This window comes from Cyanistes caeruleus, chromosome 14 (assembly GCF_971803275.1).
Source record: "Cyanistes caeruleus chromosome 14, bCyaCae1.hap1.1, whole genome shotgun sequence".
Lineage (NCBI taxonomy): Eukaryota > Metazoa > Chordata > Aves > Passeriformes > Paridae > Cyanistes > Cyanistes caeruleus.
Genome location: NC_141714.1, coordinates 6,907,874 through 6,932,249, shown reverse-complemented (window position 1 = coordinate 6,932,249; position 24,376 = coordinate 6,907,874). Strand labels below are relative to the sequence as shown.

Sequence of the window (24,376 nt, the reverse complement as noted above, 5' to 3'; positions counted from 1 at the left end):
AAGGCAACAGGTCACTAAGATAACAACATTTTATTGTGTTTATGTTTAATGGGATGAGAAGGCCAACATAAAACCTCTGAGATATAAATCTATCCAGTAGTTATCACACAGACTGATGGACACTGATTTGTGACCTTCTGTTCAGGAATGATGGAGAGCACTAAGGAAAAGTGACCATAGTTGACGATGAATTGATCAATCTAAAATAAAGTTGCTGGGCTATTAAACACTTTCTACTACTACCACGTCAATACCTATTTAAGTACTGACTCACATGCAAGTACCCATTTTAGGCAGCTGAAGAAGTTTAAACCAGAATCTTTTCAAATGATCTTTTCAAATCATAGCGAGCATGCAAAAAAGGAACCTGATTTTTAGTATTGGTTTTCATCTGGTCCTTCTCTGCCTCTGCCTTGTGACAGCTGCAGAGCTCCTGTACCTCTGCTTCAGAACACTGACAAAAGCAGGATTAAAAGATAAAGTGACAGAGTTGGTAAGAAAACTTAAGTTGCTTCTTCTCCTGACTTCTTTGATTACCTGTACTGAGAAGTTTAACAATGTATAGAAATTTCAGCATTCTAAAAGATTCACTGATAGCTACTGCACTGAATGGATATGTATCAAATCATGAATGGTCTCAAAGCTTCAAAAGAAATGCAAGATTTTATTTAATTAAATGAACTCAAAGCTGTCTCTACTCTTAGATCAGGCCCTGCCATCGAAGATTGGGCACCTGGCCACAACCACCACAGGCAAAAGTAACTAGAAGCAACAATGTGCGATGGGCTTTTTTTGCTCCTTATACAACAGAGCACTCATCACATACTACAGGTGAAGTTACAGAGCCAAGAGGCAAACATAACATAAAAAGCTGAGTTACCTACAAAACATACCAAGGTATGAAACGTCAATTCATTACAGAAAAAGTAGTTTAGCATTTCTGCATTAAAAAAAATGTCCACTAGATGTAAATGTACAAGATTCTGCATGGAAGGCTGCTTGCTCTGCAGTTGCATGAAGGACTGACTACTCTCTTATATATAAAGTTGGCAGCACATTTTGACAGAGAGTTTTTAAAAAATTTTCTTACTCTTTTGTAATTTGTATCCTGAAAAAAGCTGTTACGCCATTCTTCAGACAAATTATTCTTTTATTAAAAACATTAAATTTTTAGACAGAAAACCTGTTATAATTCTAATTTTTCAACAGCCCCAGGGCCTGAACAGATCATCATCATCATCACCACAGAACAGATCATCATCACACTTACCATCCTAAGTACTGATAGAAAAAGAATCAGTGGTAAATCAGCATTATTATCCTCACCTTTAAATAATTAAGATGATAATCCAGAAGAACAGTTGCATTAGTGATGCTGTCCTTGGTTCCTACAAACACAAATGGTACCATGCCCTAAAACACAGTAACACAGTAATAGGCTTTGGTTATTGACTAGGCATTGAATTTTTAAGAGAGCCATTTATTTATTACTATAAAACTTGAAAACAATTCTTACACTATGAACAAGCAAAAATGAAAAAGTGAGACAACAGTATATTTTAATTCTGATATTCACTATGTCTGTATATATATTAGACTATATATAGTCTAATTCTGTTTATGCAAAGAGTTTAAATAAGCAGATTTGGATCATCTGCATCACAATGCCAATATTTATTTTTCTGAACAAGTGAAAAAAAGTCAATTTAGAACACTTTATGCTTCCTCCCTTCGAAATAATACCATCTTTGCTGACCACATCCATTCTCTCACACCAGCTACTTTTGGTCTTCTTTTGATCTTTTAAAGAAGTAAATAAAATTAAGATTGTATCACAAAACAAAACCTTATCCTTCCTGAAGATCTACAGTTGTAAAAAAGTGCCAAAAACTATTCAAGAAGGAGTTAGTACTTCAGGTGATGATTTCTAACTTACAGTTCTTCTACCTTCAAGCCCATTAAGCGATTCAATAAATACGTGGACAATATAAATCTGGAAATTCTAAAGTCTGAAATTATGACACTGGGAGACGAAACACCTAAACATTAACTTAGGCAGCAAAAGAAGGTGAAAAAAAAATCTATCTAGAAGGGCCTCACTGAGTGTGGAAAACAAAGTAAACTTTAGCAATACAGTGACAATCTCTACACCAAAACATCTGACATGCAATGACAGGTCCATGCAATATTTCAGAGGTGTGAGTGCAGTCCACACAGGCCCAAGGAGTGAACCTGACTACTCCAGCAGCTGCAGCATCACCTGGGCAGAAGAAGCTTTACTGAGGACTGCAGATGTTAACCTGAGAATCTCCAACACTCAGCTGCTGAAGTCCATGCCAATGCAGATCAGAGCCTGGTACACCTACTGATTACCTCAAATATTGTTTTGCTATCTCATCATTACCTCTAAAGAAGCCTTTAATTTTCACTGTACACACACCCCCTACAGAACTGCATTCCAAAGGAAGGTTTTGCTGCAGAAGTGTAATTATTTGAGACACAAATGTCATAAAAATTAAAAGCACACTATGGCGAGGTTGCCCAGTCCATAGTTTGTCTCCACTTTTAAAGTTGCGTTTGGTTTTCTTCCCCCCCCCCGCCACTTTCTTTTACAGAAAAAAAATTACATTAGAAATTACACATCAATATGAAGTAACCAGGAAAAATAATGTACACACATTCCTCTAGTCCTAAGGAATCTCAACATTTTAACTGACTTCCATGAGCATTGGAAATTCTTTAGCCATAGGCATTGTTGACTGAAATGTTTTATTATCCGAGGTATTTTAAGTTTCATAAATATTTTATACAGCCTGATAAAGAGCAGTGAAATTTTTACTAAACTGGCTTTAACTAGCTCACACTATCAATTATTAAATGATGACAAGACAAATGACTTAAAAGGGCATTTAAGGAAACGGCTTGTTGTTCCTTTTGGCAGTGGATTCAAGGTAAAACAATGCCACCTATTAAGAATATGAGCTGGTAACCACATCAAGCAATTTCAGCCATACAAAAGCAGCAAACTGCTTATTTAATGAACCTTAGTTTTGTCTTCAAAGCAAAAGTATTATGATCAACTTGGCTGCAGTGGGGAATATTGAGCAGACCTTAAGTGCAAAATAAATTCAGAGATAAAAGTAATATATATTACTGTAACAAACAGTAGCTATCTCATTTTAAAATATGAAAAGCCTGAAGATAGCCTGTTATAAAATTATGGGATGTATAAAACTGCACTTAAAACTAATGGGCAGTATTCTAACATCTCAGTCACATAAAAAGAACCAAATGCTGTATAAAAATTTAATGGAACTACTGTTCTGCGACAAGAAGAAGGGGTGCAATATCCAAAGTCACACATGGGAAGATTATTTGGATTTCATAGCTGAAATAAAGCTGCATTCAATTTACAATTACTAACTCTTACCTGTTAAAATCTGATCTCAGGTTTCTGTATTGCACCTGGCATGACACAAATACCACATAAAGCAGTGCAAGCAATGCCAGCATTAGAAATATCATTAACAGGTAAAACTGAAGTATGAATGCAGAGCTTGACAGGTAAAAAAGACCTTTCAAGATAATCCTTAAAAGCTGCATTTTGGACAGAAAAATGTAAGCAAATCAGTTTTTTCAAATCAGAATTAAAAAAAAAAAAAGCCAGACATACTTCCTACCTCCATGAGTACTAGCTCTTTTACTCTTCTGTGATTCTCTAGCCTGCAGCAATAGCAACACCCCCTTGTTTATTAAAATAATTTTATGTAGCAGGTATTTATCTTTAGAAATTAAATATGACAGACCAGTGAAACCTTTAGGTCTAAATATCAACCATTTACCTTTTCAGACAGATGTAAAACAGTAAAAAGTCCTTAGTTAATTGCTTAACCAGTCTGCACAGAAAGACGGATTTGGGATTGTGGATTTTCAGTAAGTCTTAGAGTGATGGAAGAGCAGAGAAAATAACTACTCAATCAAGAACATAAAGGTTCCAGAAACCCTATTTTATAGCTTATCCAAAGCAGCAAAGGTTCTTAGCTGGTACACACTTGGATTTTGAGGTAAATGAATAGCTGTTCAGTTTTCCTTAAGCACATTTCAAATCTGAAAACTGCAGGGAGTCTTTTTGCATCGAGATGGTAAAACCTTCATGCTGAACATTTTTTTGCATACTGCAACCTTGCCCCTCAATGCAGCCCCACACAGAAGTGCCTCAAATTACAGTGTTTGAGACTTCATTTAGGCCCTTTACAAGGCTGGCAGCTTTCCTGTGCAAACCTGGAATTTCACAATGTTCATGCTTGTTTTTTCTTTAGGTTACAATTTACAGGCTCTTGTGAACCTAGGTAAAATTTTTTAGAAACAGATTTAACATAAAGCTCAAGTTTTTAATTTCAAAAGAAGAAATTGCTAATGAAAAATTAAACCAGGTAAAAACCTAGGAAATCAAACTCAAAGCAGATCAATGAATGAACCCAGCAAGTTTCATATATATGTATTTATAGCCTAGCACATGCTGGGATATGTCATTGCTTCCAACAGGAACAACACAAAATCTCTAAAGAAGATGCACCACCAAAAAATTTCACAAAGCATTTTTCTAACACAGAGAAGCCAAATTTCATAAAAATGTCCCTCAGCATTAATAGGAAAAGACAGAATCCATCAGAAAACACGTATTAATCAACATTTTATCTTACCACTACACAAAGATACAAGGAAGAATGAATTTTATTATTAGGTAGAATACAACCAATTAACAAAAAGAAAAATTATATTAACTGAAAACATACCTCTTCTTGTGGAATATTTTTATCATTTTCAGCCTCAATTCTCACTCTTACAACGCCAGATTTGTCCACTATCTCCTGAATCAGTTTTCCGTTTTTTCCTATTACTTTTCCTACAGAAAGAACATACAGAACATTCCACCTTTATGGTTTTCCCCCAAACCTGAGAGTATTGCTGTACTCTAATTAGACAAGACTATTTAAGTATTAAGTACCAATGAAGAACTTGTCCAAAATGCCTTAAATCCTCTACTACAAAGATTTAGCTAACATGCCACAAACTAAAATGTCTGCATAAGCTTGTGGACATAATAGAACACATTGATCACAGAAATACTCAGTACCTTGAATGCCTATCTGGCTTTGCTTTGGGAGGTTTAAAATAACTTCAGTGAATTATATATATTTCTGTTTGCATTTAATATATTAAATCAAAACAAACAAAAATCCTTTTACAGTGCCTTAACATTTGCTGTAACTACTTCTTGTGTAAAGAAGTAGTTACAAAACTGACAAAAAACTTACAAAACTTATTTCATTTACAGAATTTTAGTTGATTAAATACTACCAAAGTTACTGTTTGAAACAGATGTTAAAATTCTCTGAAACTGAGGTTTTTAGACATTTTTGCCAGTAGTTTATAATTCACTAAAAAGTCTAAGCTAAAAATGGAAATAAATTATACTCCAACACCGGTAATGCAGACATGTATCTTCTGAAGCAGACATTCCAGTGTGAGACGAGGAAAACGAAAATAGTTCTCTCCAATCTCAGCAAAACAGTGTGCTGTCTGCAAACTGGCAGGAAAACTAAGCTGCTTGTGACATGATGAGGGAGGGCTACATCTTTGAATCACAGCTTTCATGAGAAGTTTAAAAGAGTGATGTCACAGATGTTTTCATCACGTAACAAGAAAAAGTATTTTTATTTAACAAACTGCTGGAAAACTTAAAACATGATCTTTTTTCATTGGCACATCACTAAAACAGAGGTAAAAAACCCGAAGTGCATAACAGCTACTGTTTGTCTGATACAATTATCCACAAAGAAGAAATTAAATGTCTCTTCTTGTCACAACAGACTCCTATTGCTCCTATCATTCAAAGCGAAATTTTCATTTCTGTATTTCAGGTTTTCTGACATGACATTTACAGAAAAGACATTTACAGACAAAATATGGCCAATAAGTTCCTCCTCAATGACAAAGGCTGAGTGTCAAAAATGACTTCTGAATACTTTATCTGAGTACTTTATTTCTTCATATATTACTGGCAAATGGAACAGTACCCTACTAATAAATGTAAAAAAAGCCTCGATAGTGATTTAAGAAAGTAAATAAAACAAAAGCCACACAACCTCCACAACTTACATCAGCTACTCCAATCAAAGTATTTGTGAGGATTTGGCAACACACAAATGTTTTCAAATAAAAATGTCCATACAGTCTTTAAAAAGTAAGTAACCTCTTGAGTGGATTTTTTCTTTGTTTGGATTTTTTGTTCAGTTTGAATTTTTAAAAATATATTTTAGTAGAAAAAGGCAGTTGTTTGAATTTTATTTAGCTTAAAAAAAATCAGTATATCTATATATCTATATCTACAACTATATATATATAAAAAAGCCTTCTGCATTTTTAAAGGAAATTACTAGGAACTTTAAAAGCCAGATTATTAAACATAGCTTATTTCAGACATAACACAAGGTTCAGCCAAAGTTACATTCTAAAGGATCCAGGTCAAGAATAAAGAGCAGAAATAAAAACCTAACAAAAAATATATAATTGCCAAGTTCTAAAGAGAAACAGACTTTACAACCTCAAATTAAAATAATGATGGTAGCTTATCATTTTCACTTATCACCAGTAAAACCAGGAGGGAATAGGGAAGGGAAAACTACTGCTTTTAATCAGTTCCAGAGCTGAGCTGGCACATTTTTTAGTACTTGTCCCACTGCAGAATTTCACACTGCCTCAACACCAGCTTTCATATACTCCCTGACAACCTATTAAAGCATTTGCTTTTAGGGCTATGTTATACCATAAAGCATTTTCTCTGCTCTCTTATCTCCTGAATGAAATCACATATTTTTATTTTGCTTTGTAGCATCAAGAGTTCATTAAAAGATTTCTTCACATATACAAGGGCCAAATGTGTTCTTAAGGACTTTAGTGCTTGGCAATGGAAGTAGTTTAGATTTCCTTCATCACTAATACCTAACTCCTAGTTCATCCCACAGTGCTGCTTCTAAACATACTGTAAATGGACCGGGAAAAAAGACAAATGTAAGTCAAAGAAATTATTCAAAATATACTAGGAAAATATGAGACTGCAGATGCATCTCCTGTATAGCTGAACTAATCTCTGGACATGTTTGAGGGAAGTAATTCTCTGCCTCAATCCAGAAATTATTCTGCCGTGTACTTCAACATCAGCACTTTGCTTCCAGTTCAGTGCAATTCTCAAAAGGCACTCTTCCTTACTACCACAGAGGTAGCCTCCAGAACTGACATACCTACTAAATTCCTTGGAACTTGTATGACATCTTCAGCAAATTCAAGATAACTTCTTGCCTTTTTCACCGCATCTTGATCCTAATAATAGAAAGATATGTAAGAAACAAGATTCATTTGCCCAAGGCTTTTTGTTTGCTTACTTCTTTCAGGTATCTTCTGAAATGATAAAGAAGGGAACTCACCTCTCCATAAATATGGAATGTACAAGTATCTTCATCAAGATCAATGGCAGTCACTCCAGGGACTTTTCTGGCTTGCTGAATATTAGCACCATGAGTGCCAATGGCCAAACCCATTAGGTCTTCACGTACTACAAACTGTTCATGGAACCGGGATGCAAGTTGCCTAGAACTCTGAAGAAAAATCTAATGTCAGCTCACTTTGATTGTCTCTCCAGTACACTGGAGAGAAAAATCAACTAAAATTTCAAGCCTATTTCTCAATCAGGTGCTTAGCCTATTTTTTATTTAATCAGCCCCTTAACTGCACTTATTTTAGCTTCAAAAAACACCAAGGAGTTTCCTTCAGAAGTCTTTTAAATATTAACATAAGGCTGGACTCTAGCTGTGTTAAACACCTCTATTTTGAATTATGCTTTAATAGCTACAGCTATCAGGTGTTATTTGGTAAGACAGCACTCATAAGGTAGTAAAATAGTAACTGTGGTGATTATTAAAGCAAGTCTTATGATCTCTGAGAAAAAAGACTGCACCAATTTCAACAGGTGAGTGAAACTGTAATAACTCAACCATTGACACAAAATTATATATAAAATAGAGCAACTGTGGATATCTGCTGCACTTTAGAAAAATGAAGAATCTGTGCCTATGCATGACAAAACAAAACCTGTTTGAATTCAGAGAACAAATATGTTCAATTTCATCCAGGAATCGTATATCTACCAGGACAGAAGGGTCGTACTGAGCACTCACAAATGTTAGCATAAGAGAACACAGGAAAGGAACAGTACTTTAATGCATTGTGGGAAGAAAGAAAATTTCCAGCTGTGATAATCTATGAAGGAAAGAGTGTTTTGCAAGGAAGAAACAAGATAAAAGCCAAGATATATAATCCTGTCCATGTTTCTGCATTGCAATCAAAGCTGTTACTACTGTCAAGACATACATAAGCACACTTCAAATTAGCAGTTTAATGTTACCAAAATGAGACCCTACTGACGCTGAGAAAACATCAAGGAATTGCTCACAACAAGCCCTATACTGCTCCAGCTTAACTGGTACTGCTTTCTGACCTGTTCCTGCTTAAAGCTGTTGGAAAATATCCTGTGCAAAATCACCGTTTCAAAGAACTGTTTACAGTAGATAGTGGTGTAAGTATCCAAGTGTTATGAAATACTTCATATACACTGAGAGCACTGTCAAGCACTCCAGCAGCTACACTACAGACAACTTGGAAAGCAGAAGTTGTTTTTGACTGCTCACATTTCTACATTTCAACAGATAATCCAAATACTGATTAACCAATTAACATCTTTTATAGACAGCCAAGTAAGAGGGGAGAACACGATGACCAAGACAATGATCAGTTGTTAACTATCTAAGACACGTGGAAAAGCTGAAGCTACATCATCACTGAAAACTTTGGCTCTGACAGTCAAACCAGTTTTACTGCCTGCACCAAAACATCATTAGCTTTTCTACAAATTATTACTATTTAAGTGTGTTCTATTTAAACATCAGAAATTCTGTATTCTACTTCACTCTAATACATTAAAAAGAAAAAACATCCATGCAAGTAATGTATAAATACCTACACATCAGCCATAATTGAAGTCTACTTGGATACAGTAAAATACAAACCAGAATGCAAAACACTTGTAAATTCAGGCTTTTTAGCATGTGAAAGACACCCAGAACAGCTAAGTCACACCCATTGGGAAAGAATTCATGAACAAAAAGTATCTGGTTATTTAACTTGATACTCTAAAAACCACATTTGAGAAGCCATGCAAATCAAGAAGATAATATGCAAAACAGGTACAACAAACAGGAAGCAAAAAAACACCATTGAACAAAAGAAGCTGGTCTAGTGAAAATGACTCAGAAAACAAAATAGGTATAACTGCTAGAAGAAAAGAAGTGGCAGACTTTAGCAGTTCATTGGCTACGAGACACACATAAAGGTTTATTTGATGAAAATAATGAGCTACTATTAACAATACAGTAAAGCCTGAAATGCTCACTAAATATTTTTTCTGCAGATGAACACATGCAGTCTGCTGGTATGTCAGTGTCTCAACAGTAATCATGAGTATGATTTTTATTATCTGAAGCTCTCCCTTTCAACTTTGCATGAAACTGATTTTATATTTATTCTAACTACAAGAAACACAAACGTCAAAATTAAAAATACCAGCCAACTTTTGTCACACAAGTTTTGTCTCACAACCTTTATTTAAGTACTGCTTAAGTAGAAACTCAAGTTCAACAATGGTTTTCTAGCGAGAATCAAATCAAGTTTGAGATTTCACAGCAGCAAAAAGATTCAGTGTTACAACGACAAGAAGAATCCAAGATTAGTTTGGGAAAGGAATCAATGACAAAGTTGTTGGTGCATGCATTTGTGGGGGCATGTAAAGGGAATTAGCTCTAAAGAGGCTGTTGTTCTTCCCACCTCCAAAATAATACTTTGCACTTCAAGAGGTAAACTGCCCACACAACTGTCAGTTCTGGAGGATAAAGAAGAATGATTACTGAAGAGCTGTAGTGGAGTGCTCAGCAAGGAACACCAATGATGGAAAATTGGTCCATCCTTCATCTTGAGAAAAATCTAAACCCAAACAAACTTGGATTTCAGCTTTGAAACACAGAAATCAAGATACTAAAGAGAGAACAGAAGTGAGAACTTCTTTTAACAGTGACTATGCCCACTAGAGTATACCATACAAGGCCTGAACATGACAGCCCACTTCAAAAAGATGTAACTCCTGGGAAGGGGGAACGAAACCTCTCTGTCCAGAAACACTGCTGGTATACACCGTGTCAAACTAAGTGTCAGTAGTTTAAGTGGTACCTCTGATTCTTGACAGTGAATCTAAAAAGTTTTCACAAATATTGCTCTTTTTTCCAATTTGTAGATAGGAGAAAAGCAATAAAGAAATGTTAATTTTGATGTATAAAGAGCCCCTTATTTCCTAGCCTACTCTTTTACTTTTCTTTTAGCCATGGACAAGTATGACTCAAGCTTCTTGCCAGTCAACACCTACTCAGCAGTCACAGGAGTATCAGAAGCTGTATCTGCTGTAAGATTATTTCCTAACATTTTATCTATAGACAAATCTATTCCTTCATACATTCTACCAACATCAGTTTTCACCCCTTCCATCTCAATTTTGCTGTGTTATTTTGCTAGATCCAGTTCTAGTCCTATCAGTATAATGACATATTCACTCCCATCTATTTTTAAAGCTACCAAATATGTGGCATTATTTGTGCCATAATGGTTAGCTATTTATACTTCAAAATAATAAAGAAATACACGTGTATGTGTGTCTACACATTTGTATTTAATCCCCCACATAATCCTGCTGGTAAAAATGAGTCTTCAAAAGAATAGGCCCTATAATTGTAAACATTTTCGTTGGATGACACTTCCATCTGCTTTATAAACACTTAGATTATTATCAGTACATCATTACTTTCACCTCAATGCAAGTCCTACCAGCTAAGAAACACACGAGGGATTTTTTTTCATCTGTTTCATTCAAATTACTTCAGGGAAAATAACCAACATACCTCCAGCTGCTTGCTGGCTTCTTCGTTTCTCAGTATCAGGGATAACTTGGTGCGAAGACTCCGAAAGTGCATATCAATCAGCATGTTCGCCCGCTTTGTGGTTACATCGTTGACTGACTGAATTATTAATAAACAGAACAGTGCTTTACACAAGGACTCTTGAAACAAACCACTGCCAACAGCACAGTAAAACATTTGTACTTACCAAAATAATAAGCTGGTGGTTTTCAGAATCATATGTTACAGAAAAAGCTCCAACTGCCTTTTTGAAGTCCTTATGTGCAGATTCTTTGGCACACCTTGGAACAAAAATGTAACAAAGTTAAAAATAGTAACCACTGCACTTATGGTTAACAGCCAAAAAGAGTAATTCCTTACTACAAAGAATGTAAATAAAGATTTCAAAGCTCTCTCTTTCAAAGCAGGTGTTATTTAATTCTGTTATCATTTATTTTACTCATTTTTCTTTCATTTGTTTTCATATGAGTAGGTTAAGAAATAGTTCAGAAATTTTCTGTATGTGCATCTGTGAAATGACAAGTTAAACAGAACTACATAAAAAAATCTATAATCACTATAATCAGCACACTCAAAATTTCACTTTATGAGCCATTAAAATGTGTGATTTCATTGTAACCCCTGCAGCATTCTAATGACCTTATGCTCATCTCATGCTGTGCTTGGCTTCTCCAGGTTTCCTGTGTCCACTCACCACCAAGTGAACTTGTGTATGCTGTAACACTAACTTCTGGAAGTTTTAGTCTAATCTGAATTTTTAACTCATTCCACACTGAGGCAATAACATGCATCTCAAGGAAAGCAGAAAGTGACCTGAAGGTAAACAAGGGGAGTCAGTATTAATCTGACTTTTAGAGCTATATCTATATGAGAACAACATGTCCATGGTATAGGAGAAAGCTAGTTGGCTTTGTACCATATTCTGGGAGGTTTCATTATTGTTCAACTACTCCCAGTGCCATCATCAAATAATAAAAGTTGACCAAGAATGGATTCAAATTAACCTGTGCACCTCACTAAACAGCTCTAAGAATAAAAATCTTAATCTGTACCACACACAAACCTTAAAATTTCGAAGAAAGTATTTCTTCCTCCAGGACTAAACTGCAATTCAAAAATCATCCTATTTCTGAAGTATGACCACATCAATATTCATATTTTTTAAATTCTTGTAGCTCAAAAAGTTAATTTAAAGTAGTAAAAAGCATCTTTATTTCCCTTGTCTCAGGCTTAAGAAGTTACCCACATTCTGAAACAAGTTATAAAGAAACACTTGTACTTACATTTGCCTTAAATCTTCAGGAACTGCCAGTTTGATTTTATGAAAAGTATCTTTTGTTGCGGGTTTATTTGGGTTCACAGATCTCAAACGCTCAATTGTGACAATTTCGTTGTATGTAGCATCACAGGCTGCATATTCTATTACGTAGAACTGATATAAAAATAATAAAATCATCCAAGCCACATATTTTATGACATGAGTGAGCATTACACTATTAAGGAAAAGGTATTTTGTTAACTGTACAATTCGAATATGACTTCTTAGGTTGAGGTAAATGGTAATTGAAACTGTCCTAATCAAGAAACTCTTAAAAAATGAAGAGAGATTAGTTCAAACTACAGTGCACATCAATATATATAAACAGAAAAAAAAAAAAGTGTAAGTAAATATTATATATATATGTATATATGCATACTCCTACCTCACCCTTTATCATTCTCACTTTAGCCAACCACCAACAGCAGGGTTCTTTTTCATTTGCCCTGGAATAAACCTGAACAAAATACATACATTATATTCTTAAAAGACATCACAAAAGCTGACACTAACATGATCAGGAACTCCATAGGAACAAAATCCAGCAAAACACCTTAGTACATAAAGTCTCTGAGCATAGCACATAAAGCATGTAACAGCAAGACTGCACAGATAAATAATAATAAAGACAGTGCCAAATCTACTGGCTGCTTCAGTCTTGCATGCAGTCAAAAGAGAGATAATTCAGACTTTCACATCTGTTAATATTTAATAAACAGTATTTCTAATTGTGTGTAAGTCTGATGAGGTCCTACCAGTGGGTGAGAGGGAGGTCACACATCTACACCTCTTTAGCACACACAAGCTAGCAGCCACATCCACATTACAGAAGTTTTGCCATTTTCTTATCTTTCAAATTAAAAACTTACAGAGCATGCAAGAAAAATGCAAATCTTCAGTTCTCTTTCTTTCATTATAAAAATAAGTGTATATAATAGTTAATATTATATACTTATATTAAAATATATAAATTTTATATATAAAACATATTTATAGTACAAATATATAATAAACATATTATTTAATAGATAATATAAATAAAAATAGTGTGTCTAATAATTATAAAAATAAGGTTTTAGGAATATGTTGCTTAAAGTCAATCTCTCTGTACATACATTTAATTATTTACATATACACATATATGCCTATGTTTTTATGTATACACACATATAATGCAAATTATCTGATTCAGCTTGAAGCTTTGGTAATAAAGATATTACTACCTTACAGCTTAAAAACTACAGTTCATCACCTATTTCACAGTCCTAAAAAGGACTGATCTGTAACCAATGCAACACTGATCATGTTTGTAAATCAGCATATTTGCAATTCAGCATGGAGGTTATGGTACATGGAATTTTACCTGGCCTTTTGTGGTACATGGAATTTGCATGGTTTACTACTGTCAAACTCTGGGTTTGGTGATGTGTTTGCTGACGTGCCTGACTTCATGTTTTCTGTAGTACTTGGAATCAAAAAAGGTGACATCACCTAACATGGAAGCAAACCTTACAGTGGCTTGACTGACATTTTTCACAGCAAGTTCTCTCACTTTTCAAGACAAGAGCTATTAATGGAGCATACACACCTCTACTTCATCGCTTTCATTTATGTCTTTATTATAGCCTGCAGGTGGTGGGAACCTCACATCATGGAATGGGATTTGTCTCTCTGGTTGCCAGCTACAAACAAAAACACAATGAATGGTCTAAATATTTTCATCTTTGTAAACTGAAATCAAACATTTTTAATCCATTAATTTTACAGTTTCAAATTCTGTGGAGCTTTTGTGCATATATTAAGAAAAAACACATCTCAATGACCATTAAGCATCTTAAATTAAACCCTGATGTCACCTGCAGTCTTTCGAATCTTCTAGTAGAAGTTCTTCTATTTATAGGTATGGTTTTTAGACCTAACATTAGAAACACATATTAAAAAACATTTCAAAACACATTTGGACACTTCCTTCAAAACAAGCCTGTATCTTCTTTTTCTTTGGTTCTACTTCAGATTATGAAAATTTGATCAGGATCCAGTCTGAACACAGTTTTAATTTTCAGTTTCTTTAATGGAGACTGGATAAATTTTGTTTCTAGATCAGAAAATTGGTATTCATCACTTATCTGTACAACAAATTTTGTAATAATGTAACCTTCTAAAACTAAGGCAAGACATTCACATGAGAAAGAGTCAGTAATGGCACAACTGTTGACTTAAACATTGGTTGTCATCATGTAAATTCAGTAACAACATGATTATCTTCCCAGCAAAACCCAAGCCACTATGGTTTTGCACTTGAAAGTATATAAAGCATTAAAAGCATTTATATAGAAAGGTCACAAAATAGTAGATACTATAAGTAACTTTAAAACATGCCAGCAGTAAGTTTAGTGTATCTAATATACACTACTCTATACTGAGCCATATTTAGATCAATCAAATGCAAGGTAGATACTCCGTCATTTACAGGTACAACACCAGCAATACACTTACTTGTTTTCAAATGAAACTGTTATTGAATCTTCATGTACATCCTTTACAAATGCCTGTGGAGGAAACAAAGTATAATTATGGTATGCTTACAGACACTTTCAAAAATAATTTAAGCCTATAAAATACCTCCTTTTCACAAATATTGATGAATCTCACAACAAAAGTATGTTTTACAGTCAGCCTTTTTAACTTTGTAGCAGTCTTCTATAAAACATACTGAAAGCTGATAACCCCCTTGGGTTCATGACTGCCAATGCACTGATACACAAACAGAATGCCTCAGCTATGAAGACATTATTTCTACTTTTTAGAAGCAACAGGAAAGGTTAGTAGGAAATGACAAGATAGTTCAAGAGTTTAAAATGTTTGATTTTATAATCACATTTAATGTAAAGACAGGCATAGAAATTAAACATCAGTAGTTGATAACAAACAAAACCAAAACCCACAAAACCTCTAAGTCCTGTCTCTTCTCTCTTTACTCCAAAGTACATTTGAACATTGCACTAGCAAAACTCATCTCTATCAATTTCAGGAGAATCTTCCCCATATTTACTTCATCACACTAAGTCTGTAGAACACAAAGTTTAGATAAATGCCCTGGGGCCTGCCTTCCCTTTTTTCTTGGGGGATGGACAGCAGTTGTGCTCTCCATGACACCAGAAAGCAGAGGACAGAACTAGAATTCAGCACCATGGACTCCTCCTGCCTTATGCACTCAACTGACTGATTTAGACTTGACCAATGTTTAGCTTAAAGCCCCAAACGTCCCCCCGACCCATTCCCCATCTATGAAAAACCAGTACTCAAAGAACTCTGGCATGTACCAAAGAAAATATTTTTCTCAGCCTGAAACAATGTAGGTCACAAGTTAACCAGGGATGAAAAGATTGTGTTTTTCTTGTTTTTTTATTTTAGTTTTTAAAGTACCTCTATGAACTTCTGAAACAAGTTGCTGAAGTGCTGAGTATTCCATTAATATTAGTCCACACACAGTATCATTGCAAGGTAGGTAGATAAAAGCCCATGAGCAAAAAGAATAGAGAAGTTTGTTCTACTAATGGAGATCCACCTTAGTAGATAAAAGGATTCTCAGTAAATTGAAAATAATTTAGCAGCAACTACCACTTCTACAGAAGAATTAGTTAATGAAGTACAGAACATTTTATTATCCTCCATTTTATTATTCCTGTCTTTGCAAGTTTACAAGACAAGATTTTATCCCTCAAAAGAAGATAAGAGTCTCTTTTATATAGAGCCTAAATGGTTTTTAAAAAAGTATTTTGTTATTTTTGCTTTACAAAGTATTCCAAAAGATTTCCTGACTTGCAGCAGTATCTTAGTATCAAAGAAGAGCAACACCCAACTACTAATACAGAGTGGCTATACTAAAATTAAGTGGTACATGCACATGAATGTCATCACTCAGAGTCATTCAGTACTAGGAAGAAACCATCTGAGTTGATAATTGAAACACAACCCATGTCACTATGAATAGAAGTTGAAGGAAAGACACAGTAACAAGAGCAAAGAATTGTTTTACACCTTGCTCACCTCTCAATACTCTTAAGAACAAGACTTTATTATTGCCAGCAAGCCAAGGAGACTTAAAAAAGTCTCCAAATTTGCGTAACTATGAATTTCAAAATTTCATATTTCTTCAAAGGAGATTACAAGCACAGCTGATGTTTTTCAATGACATGGTATAAAGAAGACTTAAGACCACTTCTCAAGATCATGTTCATAGCAGTACAGAAATGGTATTTACATAGAGGCAACAGAGCTCTCAGTTGATTATTATGAATACTAACATTTAGCTTATGTTTGGTATTGCAGTGTATTCTGTAAGACGATTCCACAACTGGATATGCATTTGAACAATACAGTGGTAGTCCCAGCTCATTTCACAACATTACACATACCACCTTCAAAGGCTTCACCCACATTTCTTCCAATAGTTGTAATGTGCAACTTAGAAGTACTACTCTTACAGATACAGCTGAAATGGATGCCTTTAATATCAGAAAAACACTATAGTCACTACCAGATATTAAGTATGGCTCCTTCGTGCCACAGAGTGGACAAGGATTAATAGTAATACTTGAGTATGTAGAAGCAGAGATTATTTTACAAAGCAAATTCAACAGAAGTGATACCAGCAACACTTAATACCCTTCAGAAAAACAGTTAAGAGTAACACAACCCATGTCCTGAGAAAAAAAATCTATTGATACTTAATTTTCTCATATTTATAAAATGTCAAAAAAAATCATATTTCCCTGTATGAAAGATACTTTAGGCGAAGTCATCACCTCTGAGGTGATGAAAACACCAAAAGGTGTCCTAAACAGCACTCTGAAAAAAATGACATAAAATGGCAGAGAAATTCAAAAGCACAGGAGCAAAGAGCAAGACTATCTTCCATCTCTTTCTGGATTTGAGATAGAGCCCCTAACATCCAACCCACCTTGAGCAGAATCCTAGGGACAACAGCAATACACCTCATTAAAGGTAATAATGCTAAAACCTACCATTAATAACTAAACCAGGATGTGCAACAAATAATAAATCTAAGTTAAGCTGAAGACTAGCCTGGACCTTCAAAGAGTTTAGCAATTGTGTTATCTGGAAACAGTAAAATGTGAGAGAGATAGCTGGCTGAAAGAGGAATGAACTGAACTGCCCTGTTTCAGCTCTCCTTAAACAGTTCTTCCACACTGCTTTGGTCACACCTCAGAAACTGGAGGGAAACCAGGAACATAAGTCAACTGTTGACCTAACACAGGCAGCATCAATACACACACTGCCAGGGAAAATTACAAATCTGAATTTCTTTAGATTACATCGAGTTCAGAAGAATCAACTACAGAAACAGATAAATACTGGTTTTCACTTATGTCTGGCCAAAAACATTGATGTCATAACACTGTGGTTTGTCTCAATTTATAGTCTTGCAAAATTACAGAAGATCATTGGAATAAATTTTTAGTTAATTATAAAGTGAACAACACCTTGTCAAATATCTAATTTCAAGTATGCAATATATGAAACACTTCTGCACACCTCTGTGCATTTATGCTTAGAAACAACCATGCAAAATATATTAATGACTATTAATATAGTCCTTAATATCTAGTTGTCTAATTCTATCTATCCAAAGAAACAGGGTTTTCCTTGTTTTTCCATTACTTGTGACACAGAAAAATGCCAGGTACTTATCACATCAGTTTACTAGTGTCTGAACCACAGCACTTTGTCAATTTTCCTCCAATATAAATATTTAAACAGATCTGTAGTACAAAAATGTATTTGGATTTTCCAGCACTATGTATTTCAAACTGTACACTTCCAAGTACAAACAGAAAAGGTCTGAAACATTTCTAAGTTTTCCTTAAAAAAAAAAATAAAAATTTAAACAGCAATGCCTTTGGAAAACCAAAATTAATACTTATCTGAAATGTTTGGTAGACTTGTTTTTGTAATACTTGTGAAATTTCACACAACGCTAAAGAGAAATGAAGACTTTAACATCATAATCCAAATTCACAAACACAGGACAAGCCAGCTCCAGATGACAGTCAAGGCAGAGGCTGTGATCTCACAAAAAGTATCACAAGAAATACAATAATCATTCATCAGCCTTTTTTAGACAAAGAGTGTAAGTAAGCATGGAAATTCAAACATAAATGTGCAGATATGCAAGTTTAAAATGCACCCCCATTAAGGGACAGAAGGGTGGCTCTGATGAATTTGGTCATGAAGATGAAATGACTTAAAAACAAAGTGAAACTGGATGGAAGCAAGATGAGGTAACAGGACAGTGAAAGACTGAAGCAGCTGAGATACTACTATTGCTAAGAGCATAAATACCAAGGAAGAGTACACAAAAAATTGTCTGTGAACAGAAACACATTTTATAATGGCAAAGGTTGATTCTTGTCCTCTAATGTGGAAAAAAAAATATCAAATGTGGTAAGTTTTCTACAACAAATTTGACTCTGAGTCACATAAACCATTTCATTCTCTCCATGCTTCAGATATAATTAAGTAAAAAAGTTTACAGCATGGCATTTCTCAAACATGTAAGCATTCACATTCTAAGAATGGTTATATGCTGAATATATGGTCTAAATTTTACAAATTATTTGTTAAAAAAATAAATAAGAATTATTGGAAACACCAGCATATTTTTTATTTTTATACTAAATGGAATGACAGACACTTCAAAGGAAAAAAATAAAGGCTTTAGCTGCCATGAAATTTTGATTTTTTAAAAATCTGCTCACATCATCAGATGTGAGCATTGTCAATCATTTTAATAAATGAGGATAATTAACTTTAAGGGGGGAAAGTAGGGAAAATATGCTTTTTAACATAAAAAAACTATGTTGATAACAAACGTGCATCTACGGTTAGTGTAACAGTTCTGTAACATTTCATACCTGTTGGAAGGAGAATGTCAAAAGGGAACTCGGTGGATAATCAAGTCTGAGAAAGGCTGGACACATAAAGGAACAGAATAGGGAAAGAAAAATAGTCACAGAAATGGTCACCAGACAAGAAAAAAAAGGGTACAGGCGGTCATCCTCAGAAGGACTGAGCAGACAGGTTCATGAATGTACAAAGAGACTGGAGATATTGGCTGAAGGTGTCTGCATGGAACAGTGAAAGAAAAAAAATGGATACAGAGGGCCAAGGAACAGTTGCTAATAGTGAGACTTGAGTGATAAAGTAGTAAGAAAGATGAATTATTTTATCAGTTGTAGCTTCAATGAAGTTATCTATAAAACCAAGCAAACAACAGCAAGGCACTGAAACTACTGAGATAAAGAGTGGAAGATTTCCACAAGGTTACAGAGCAAGAAGTGGCTAAGATTGGGTTACAGACAACATGTAACAACAAACACCATTCCAAAACTGACTGCCTCATAAACAGGATGCTTTCCATCTTTAGCAGACACAAGAGAGAATCACTCCCAAAGTGGAAAAGAAAAATCAATTCCATGTTGGAAAGGCATCCAGCATGTCCCCTTTTAGAGGGAAATACCTAAAGCTAATCCCAAAGAGATTAAGCAAAGGCTGTCTATTAGTCCTCTGTGAATAAGACAAGAACTTCAAAATACAATTTACTACTCCTATACAAGAAATCATATGAGAAGATATGTCCTAATACTGTGCAACTTCAAGATTTAGTTACTTGGCTGTGAGCTGCAAAAAGGCAGTTTCCTCCCCTTAGATTCACAGTCCTGGTGGTTTGTTGGACCAGTCTTCATAAAATATGTAAGGAAATCTAACATTTTATTTCCAAGGATTCAGGGCCCAACCACATAGCAAGTCATGACTAAGCATCTCTAGGTAGCAGATTGTCAATTATCCCTGAATCATGCCCATTTACTGCACTGTGTTTTTCATGGAATAACTCATCTTAGGCAAGGAGGAAAAAAAAATCATGAAAGTACAAAGTATTCACTAAGCAGTATTTTAATTCCATTCAGAAAGAACTAGCCTGCACTATAGCAGTCACATCAAAACACTCCAGTATTCCAGTGCACCTGACCAGGATGAAATTTTAATTCAACTCTTACAGCTGGGTATGAAGGCACCCTCAAGCCATCTTCTGTGTTTTGTGTGGTACATGAAACCTCTGGATATATCTCAGAAAACACTGGTTAATTACTCTTAGCAGGGTTTAGGTGGGCAGTTTTGTACTGTCAAGATCCAAATGCTGCTGGGTACACACAAAAATGCTCAGGTCCTCCAAGAGACCTACAAGGAGGATATGAAAAGCTGAAGCCACAATAAGGTGTCTGCTTGAGCCACTTTGTCCCATCCTGACTATAGCAGCCTCATACTCCTCCCCCTTCCATATCTTAGTATCAAGAGAGGCGTATTTTTTTAAAAAAAATTATATATACTCACTAATTCAGAATTATTCAAAGCAGAAGAAATCTTCACCAGTTATCAGTAAATCATGAGATTGAAAAAAGTAATTGTTTTGCTTTTGGTTTGCTTGAAACACTACTGCTGCAAACCACTTCTCAGGAGACTGCTTGAAGAAACTTTTAAAGTGAAAAATTAAAACTGTCCTGCAATTAAATTCACACTTGACATCACCACACACTTCTTGTTACATTGGCTCAACATTCATTTTTTGCAACTGAACTGCCAATCTATAAGATGGGCCATAAAACTCCAAAGAAAAATATTAAGTATATTACTTTATAACAGAGTGATATTCTAGCTAGAATACAAGTAATTCAAAATAGGGGAAAATTGCTGGTTTATACAGAAAATTTTTGCGTGAGGGTGTAAAACAACTCCCACTTTAAAAAAAATTATGTGCATTTATCTTAAGTGTGATGCTCCATCTAAAGAGGTAATTCAGGTGAAGACAGATAAATCCATATGCCCATTTTTCCCTTTAGACAATTTAACCAAGTTTTCTTGGATAGTGGTAAAGACAAAACAAAAAGAAATCCTCTCAAAAATTCTAAAAGTTAAAGGACAAACATAACCATACTGGCTGGGAAAAATGTCTGTGTTAGAACTTGGGTACACTAAATCATGAATAAGCTTCCATGCACATATGCTCAAATGAAGCTTTCACCTACACACAGGAGATACAGGGCCCCATGGTGTCAAACTTGAACATAAAAAATAAAATTTCAGAAGCTTTCAATTTTCCCAGGTTTATTTGATAATATTTGTCACTAAAAGAATGACATTATCACCATCACTTCTTTCACATCATTGTGTAACTACTCAGATAAAAGCCTCATCAAAAGTTCTACTGTGCAATGTATTTACTCCTGCTTCTTTCTGACCAAATACTCTTCCTTTAAAAAAGTAAAACTGATTTTAAAAAGTGCTAATTATTTTATTCCAGGAAGCAATATACAGATCTAGAACTTCGACTACAGCACTATGAGCTCACAAGATGCTTATTTACCACTTATTTTTATCACATACTTTTTCTGAAAAAAAAAAAAAAAAATATCAGAATAGGATACTAGCATACATAATTTAAAAATAAGCTTTTAAGAGGTCTTTTTTCTTAGAAAAACTCAGAGATGTTGGAACTGTATCATTTGGATATCTACCTGGCTTACCGCAGGAACATGTGAGTGTGAAACTCTACCCGGTCCTTCATTGCTAACATAAATATTGGATGTCGCACAATTACTAGGCCCAATTTTTAAAGTCCTAGGAACATTTAAACCATTTAAACTTGCAGGAACTCATCCGTGGCTGCTCCTGGCATGTTGATAATAGGTCATGACAGTAGGCCCAAATCAACCATATCCGAATTTTATTTTATTAAAACTACGAATTATAGCCTATTAATAAGCAGATTAATACAGTCCAACTCATGCAAAGCCACACAATACTACACGGTATTAATAAAACATATTCAGTGCTCATCTGTTCAAGACTCAGTGATGGCTTTGTTAAGCACAAGGGCTTGGAAACCAACATGCAATGCCACTATGTAATTTCAATAAGAAATACATTTGATATCTACACGTATTTAGCAACTCAGCACAAATACATTTGGCCAAGCAATGCTTACTTTAATATCGCTAGGCAGCTTCCCCTGCCATGGTATTAGGAGCAAGAATCCACCACAGCATTTCATCAGGAATGTGTATTATCTCACTAACCCTCCTCCCCGCCTTGCAGGCCGTGCTCATGCAGTGCAGCTCTCCTGGAAACCCGGAGAGCGAGAGAGACTTTCCTTAAGTAGCGACAAAAGCTGAGGATTTAGCAATTAATGCCCCATCCTAGCTCTGATCCTCGCTCAGCGCCGGGACAAGGCGGCCCCAGGCGCCCCTTCCCACAAAGGGGAAGGCCCGAGGCCTCCCCGCTCTCCCTCCTCATCGGGCCTCGAGTCCCCTCAGCCCCGGGCCCCGGCTCGCTCTCCGCGGCCACCGCGAAGGACCCGCCGCGGCCTCCACCCCTGCCTGGTTCTCCCTCCTCCTTCCTGCCCCAGGGCCTCCGCTCTCCCTCAGCGCAGGGAGGAGGAGCCGCCACCGCCTCCTCCTCCCGTTGCCGTCCCCGCTTCCTCCCCTAGGGCCCGGCCCGGCCGCGAGCACCCGGTACCTTGTAGAAGGCCCCGTTGGAGCCCCGCACCTCCACCACCAGCTCCTCCATGTTGTGCGCGGTGCGGGAGACCCGGGCCCGGCGCCGCCTCCCTTCCCTTTCTCTGTGCCGGCGCAGGCGGGGGAGGAGCGGTGTGTGTGTGCGGGGCGGGGGGGCTCGGTTCACGCCGAGCCCGGGGGTGTGGCCGCCCTGGGCGGGAGAGGTGGGCAGCGCCGGGGGCTCCGTTCGGCGCCGCCGCTCCGGGCCCGAGGCCGCCGGAAATGAAACCGAAACGGCGGCGGGCGGCGCGCGGGGGGCGCGCGCGGGGCGCCCGGTTCGCACGCGAGCGCTCGGGGCCCTCGTCACGTGACCGCGGGAGGGGCGGGGCGGGAGCGGGCCCCGGGGCCGGCGCGCGCCGCTCGCTCGCCCACCCGCCGCCGCCTCTGTAACGGCCCCGCGCGCGCGCAGCCGCAGTGGCGCGGGGTGCGCGGGAACCCGGCAGTTGTGGGGCCGACGTCCCGCCTCTCCCTCCCAGCCCGCCCGGCGCGCACCGGAGTGGCCGCCCCGCTGGCCAATCGGGTCGCGTGGTGCCGCGCCGCGCGCCTGAGTGACCGGCACTGCTGGCCAATCAGATCACGCGGCCTGACCGGCGCTGATCGGGGCGCGCACCACCCTCAGCCAGGCCCGTATGGCGGGGAGTGTGTGTTCGTGTGTGTCCGCGTCCCGGTGTCCGTGTGCTCGGCCCGGCCCAGGGCCGCGCTCAGGCGGGGACCGTGCGGGCGACGCTGAGGCTCTAAACGGCGCCGAGTAACGGCCCCGGGGAGCGATGGTCGTGCGGGGCCCGGGGCGAAGAGAAGGGAATGACGGGCCGAGCAGCGCGGGGGCTGCTGGGATGGAGGGGGACATGGCGGCCGGATCCGTGGAGGCCGGGATCGGTCCGTGAGGGGCTGCCCCGGGGGGCTGGGGTGAAGGCTCAGCCTTGCAGTGGGCTCTGTCTGCTTGGCCATGGCCAGGAGTTAACAATAAAAGTAAATTGACCACACGGCTTCAGTCCTTTGTGCAGTTTTGGGCACCACAGTACAAGAGCTAAAGCTCCTGTCCAAAGGAGGCCACGAGGATGGTGAAGGGCCTTGCGGGGAAGCCGTGTTAGGAGCAGCTGAGGGCACTTAGTCTGTTCAGCCTGGAGAAGACTGCGGGGAGACCCGATCGCAGTCTGCAGCTTCCTCGTGACAGACAGACATTGTTCTCCGTGGTGACCAGTGACAAGATCCGAGGGAATGGCCTGAGGCTACATCGGGGAGGTTTAGGTTGGATATCAAGAAAAGGTTCTTCACCCAGAGGGTGATTGAGCACTGAACAGCTCTCTAGTGCAGTGGTCACAGCCCTGAGACTGCCACAGCTCTAG

At 37.4% G+C, this 24,376-nt stretch overlaps 1 protein-coding gene across 25 annotated transcripts in view; it reads right to left on the bottom strand.

Annotated features, from left to right (window-relative positions):
* The window catches only part of FMR1 (fragile X messenger ribonucleoprotein 1), a 31,487-nt gene extending 7,677 nt beyond the window's left edge, over window positions 1–23,810 (bottom strand). For 5 of the 25 annotated variants that reach the window (XM_086850318.1, XM_086850321.1, XM_086850324.1 and 2 more), the window contains exons 1-12: window positions 22,993–23,366; window positions 14,893–14,945; window positions 13,985–14,078; window positions 12,782–12,853; window positions 12,362–12,510; window positions 11,718–11,891; window positions 11,266–11,359; window positions 11,061–11,177; window positions 7,488–7,658; window positions 7,305–7,383; window positions 4,797–4,906; window positions 1,327–1,413 (exon numbers count right to left, since the gene is read on the bottom strand). In XM_086850318.1, the coding sequence (XP_086706444.1) occupies window positions 1,327–1,413; window positions 4,797–4,906; window positions 7,305–7,383; window positions 7,488–7,658; window positions 11,061–11,177; window positions 11,266–11,359; window positions 11,718–11,891; window positions 12,362–12,510; window positions 12,782–12,853; window positions 13,985–14,078; window positions 14,893–14,945; window positions 22,993–23,043 (1,251 nt within the window). In that variant the 5' untranslated portion in view covers window positions 23,044–23,366. Of the gene's footprint in view, window positions 1–1,326; window positions 1,414–4,796; window positions 4,907–7,304; window positions 7,384–7,487; window positions 7,659–11,060; window positions 11,178–11,265; window positions 11,360–11,717; window positions 11,892–12,361; window positions 12,511–12,781; window positions 12,854–13,984; window positions 14,079–14,892; window positions 14,946–19,334; window positions 19,391–22,462; window positions 22,756–22,853; window positions 22,956–22,992 lie in introns of those variants that run through there. The other 20 variants (XM_023925854.2, XM_023925856.2, XM_086850333.1 and 17 more) reach the window with 11 other exon arrangements.
* Window positions 23,811–24,376: the final 566 nt, after the last annotated feature.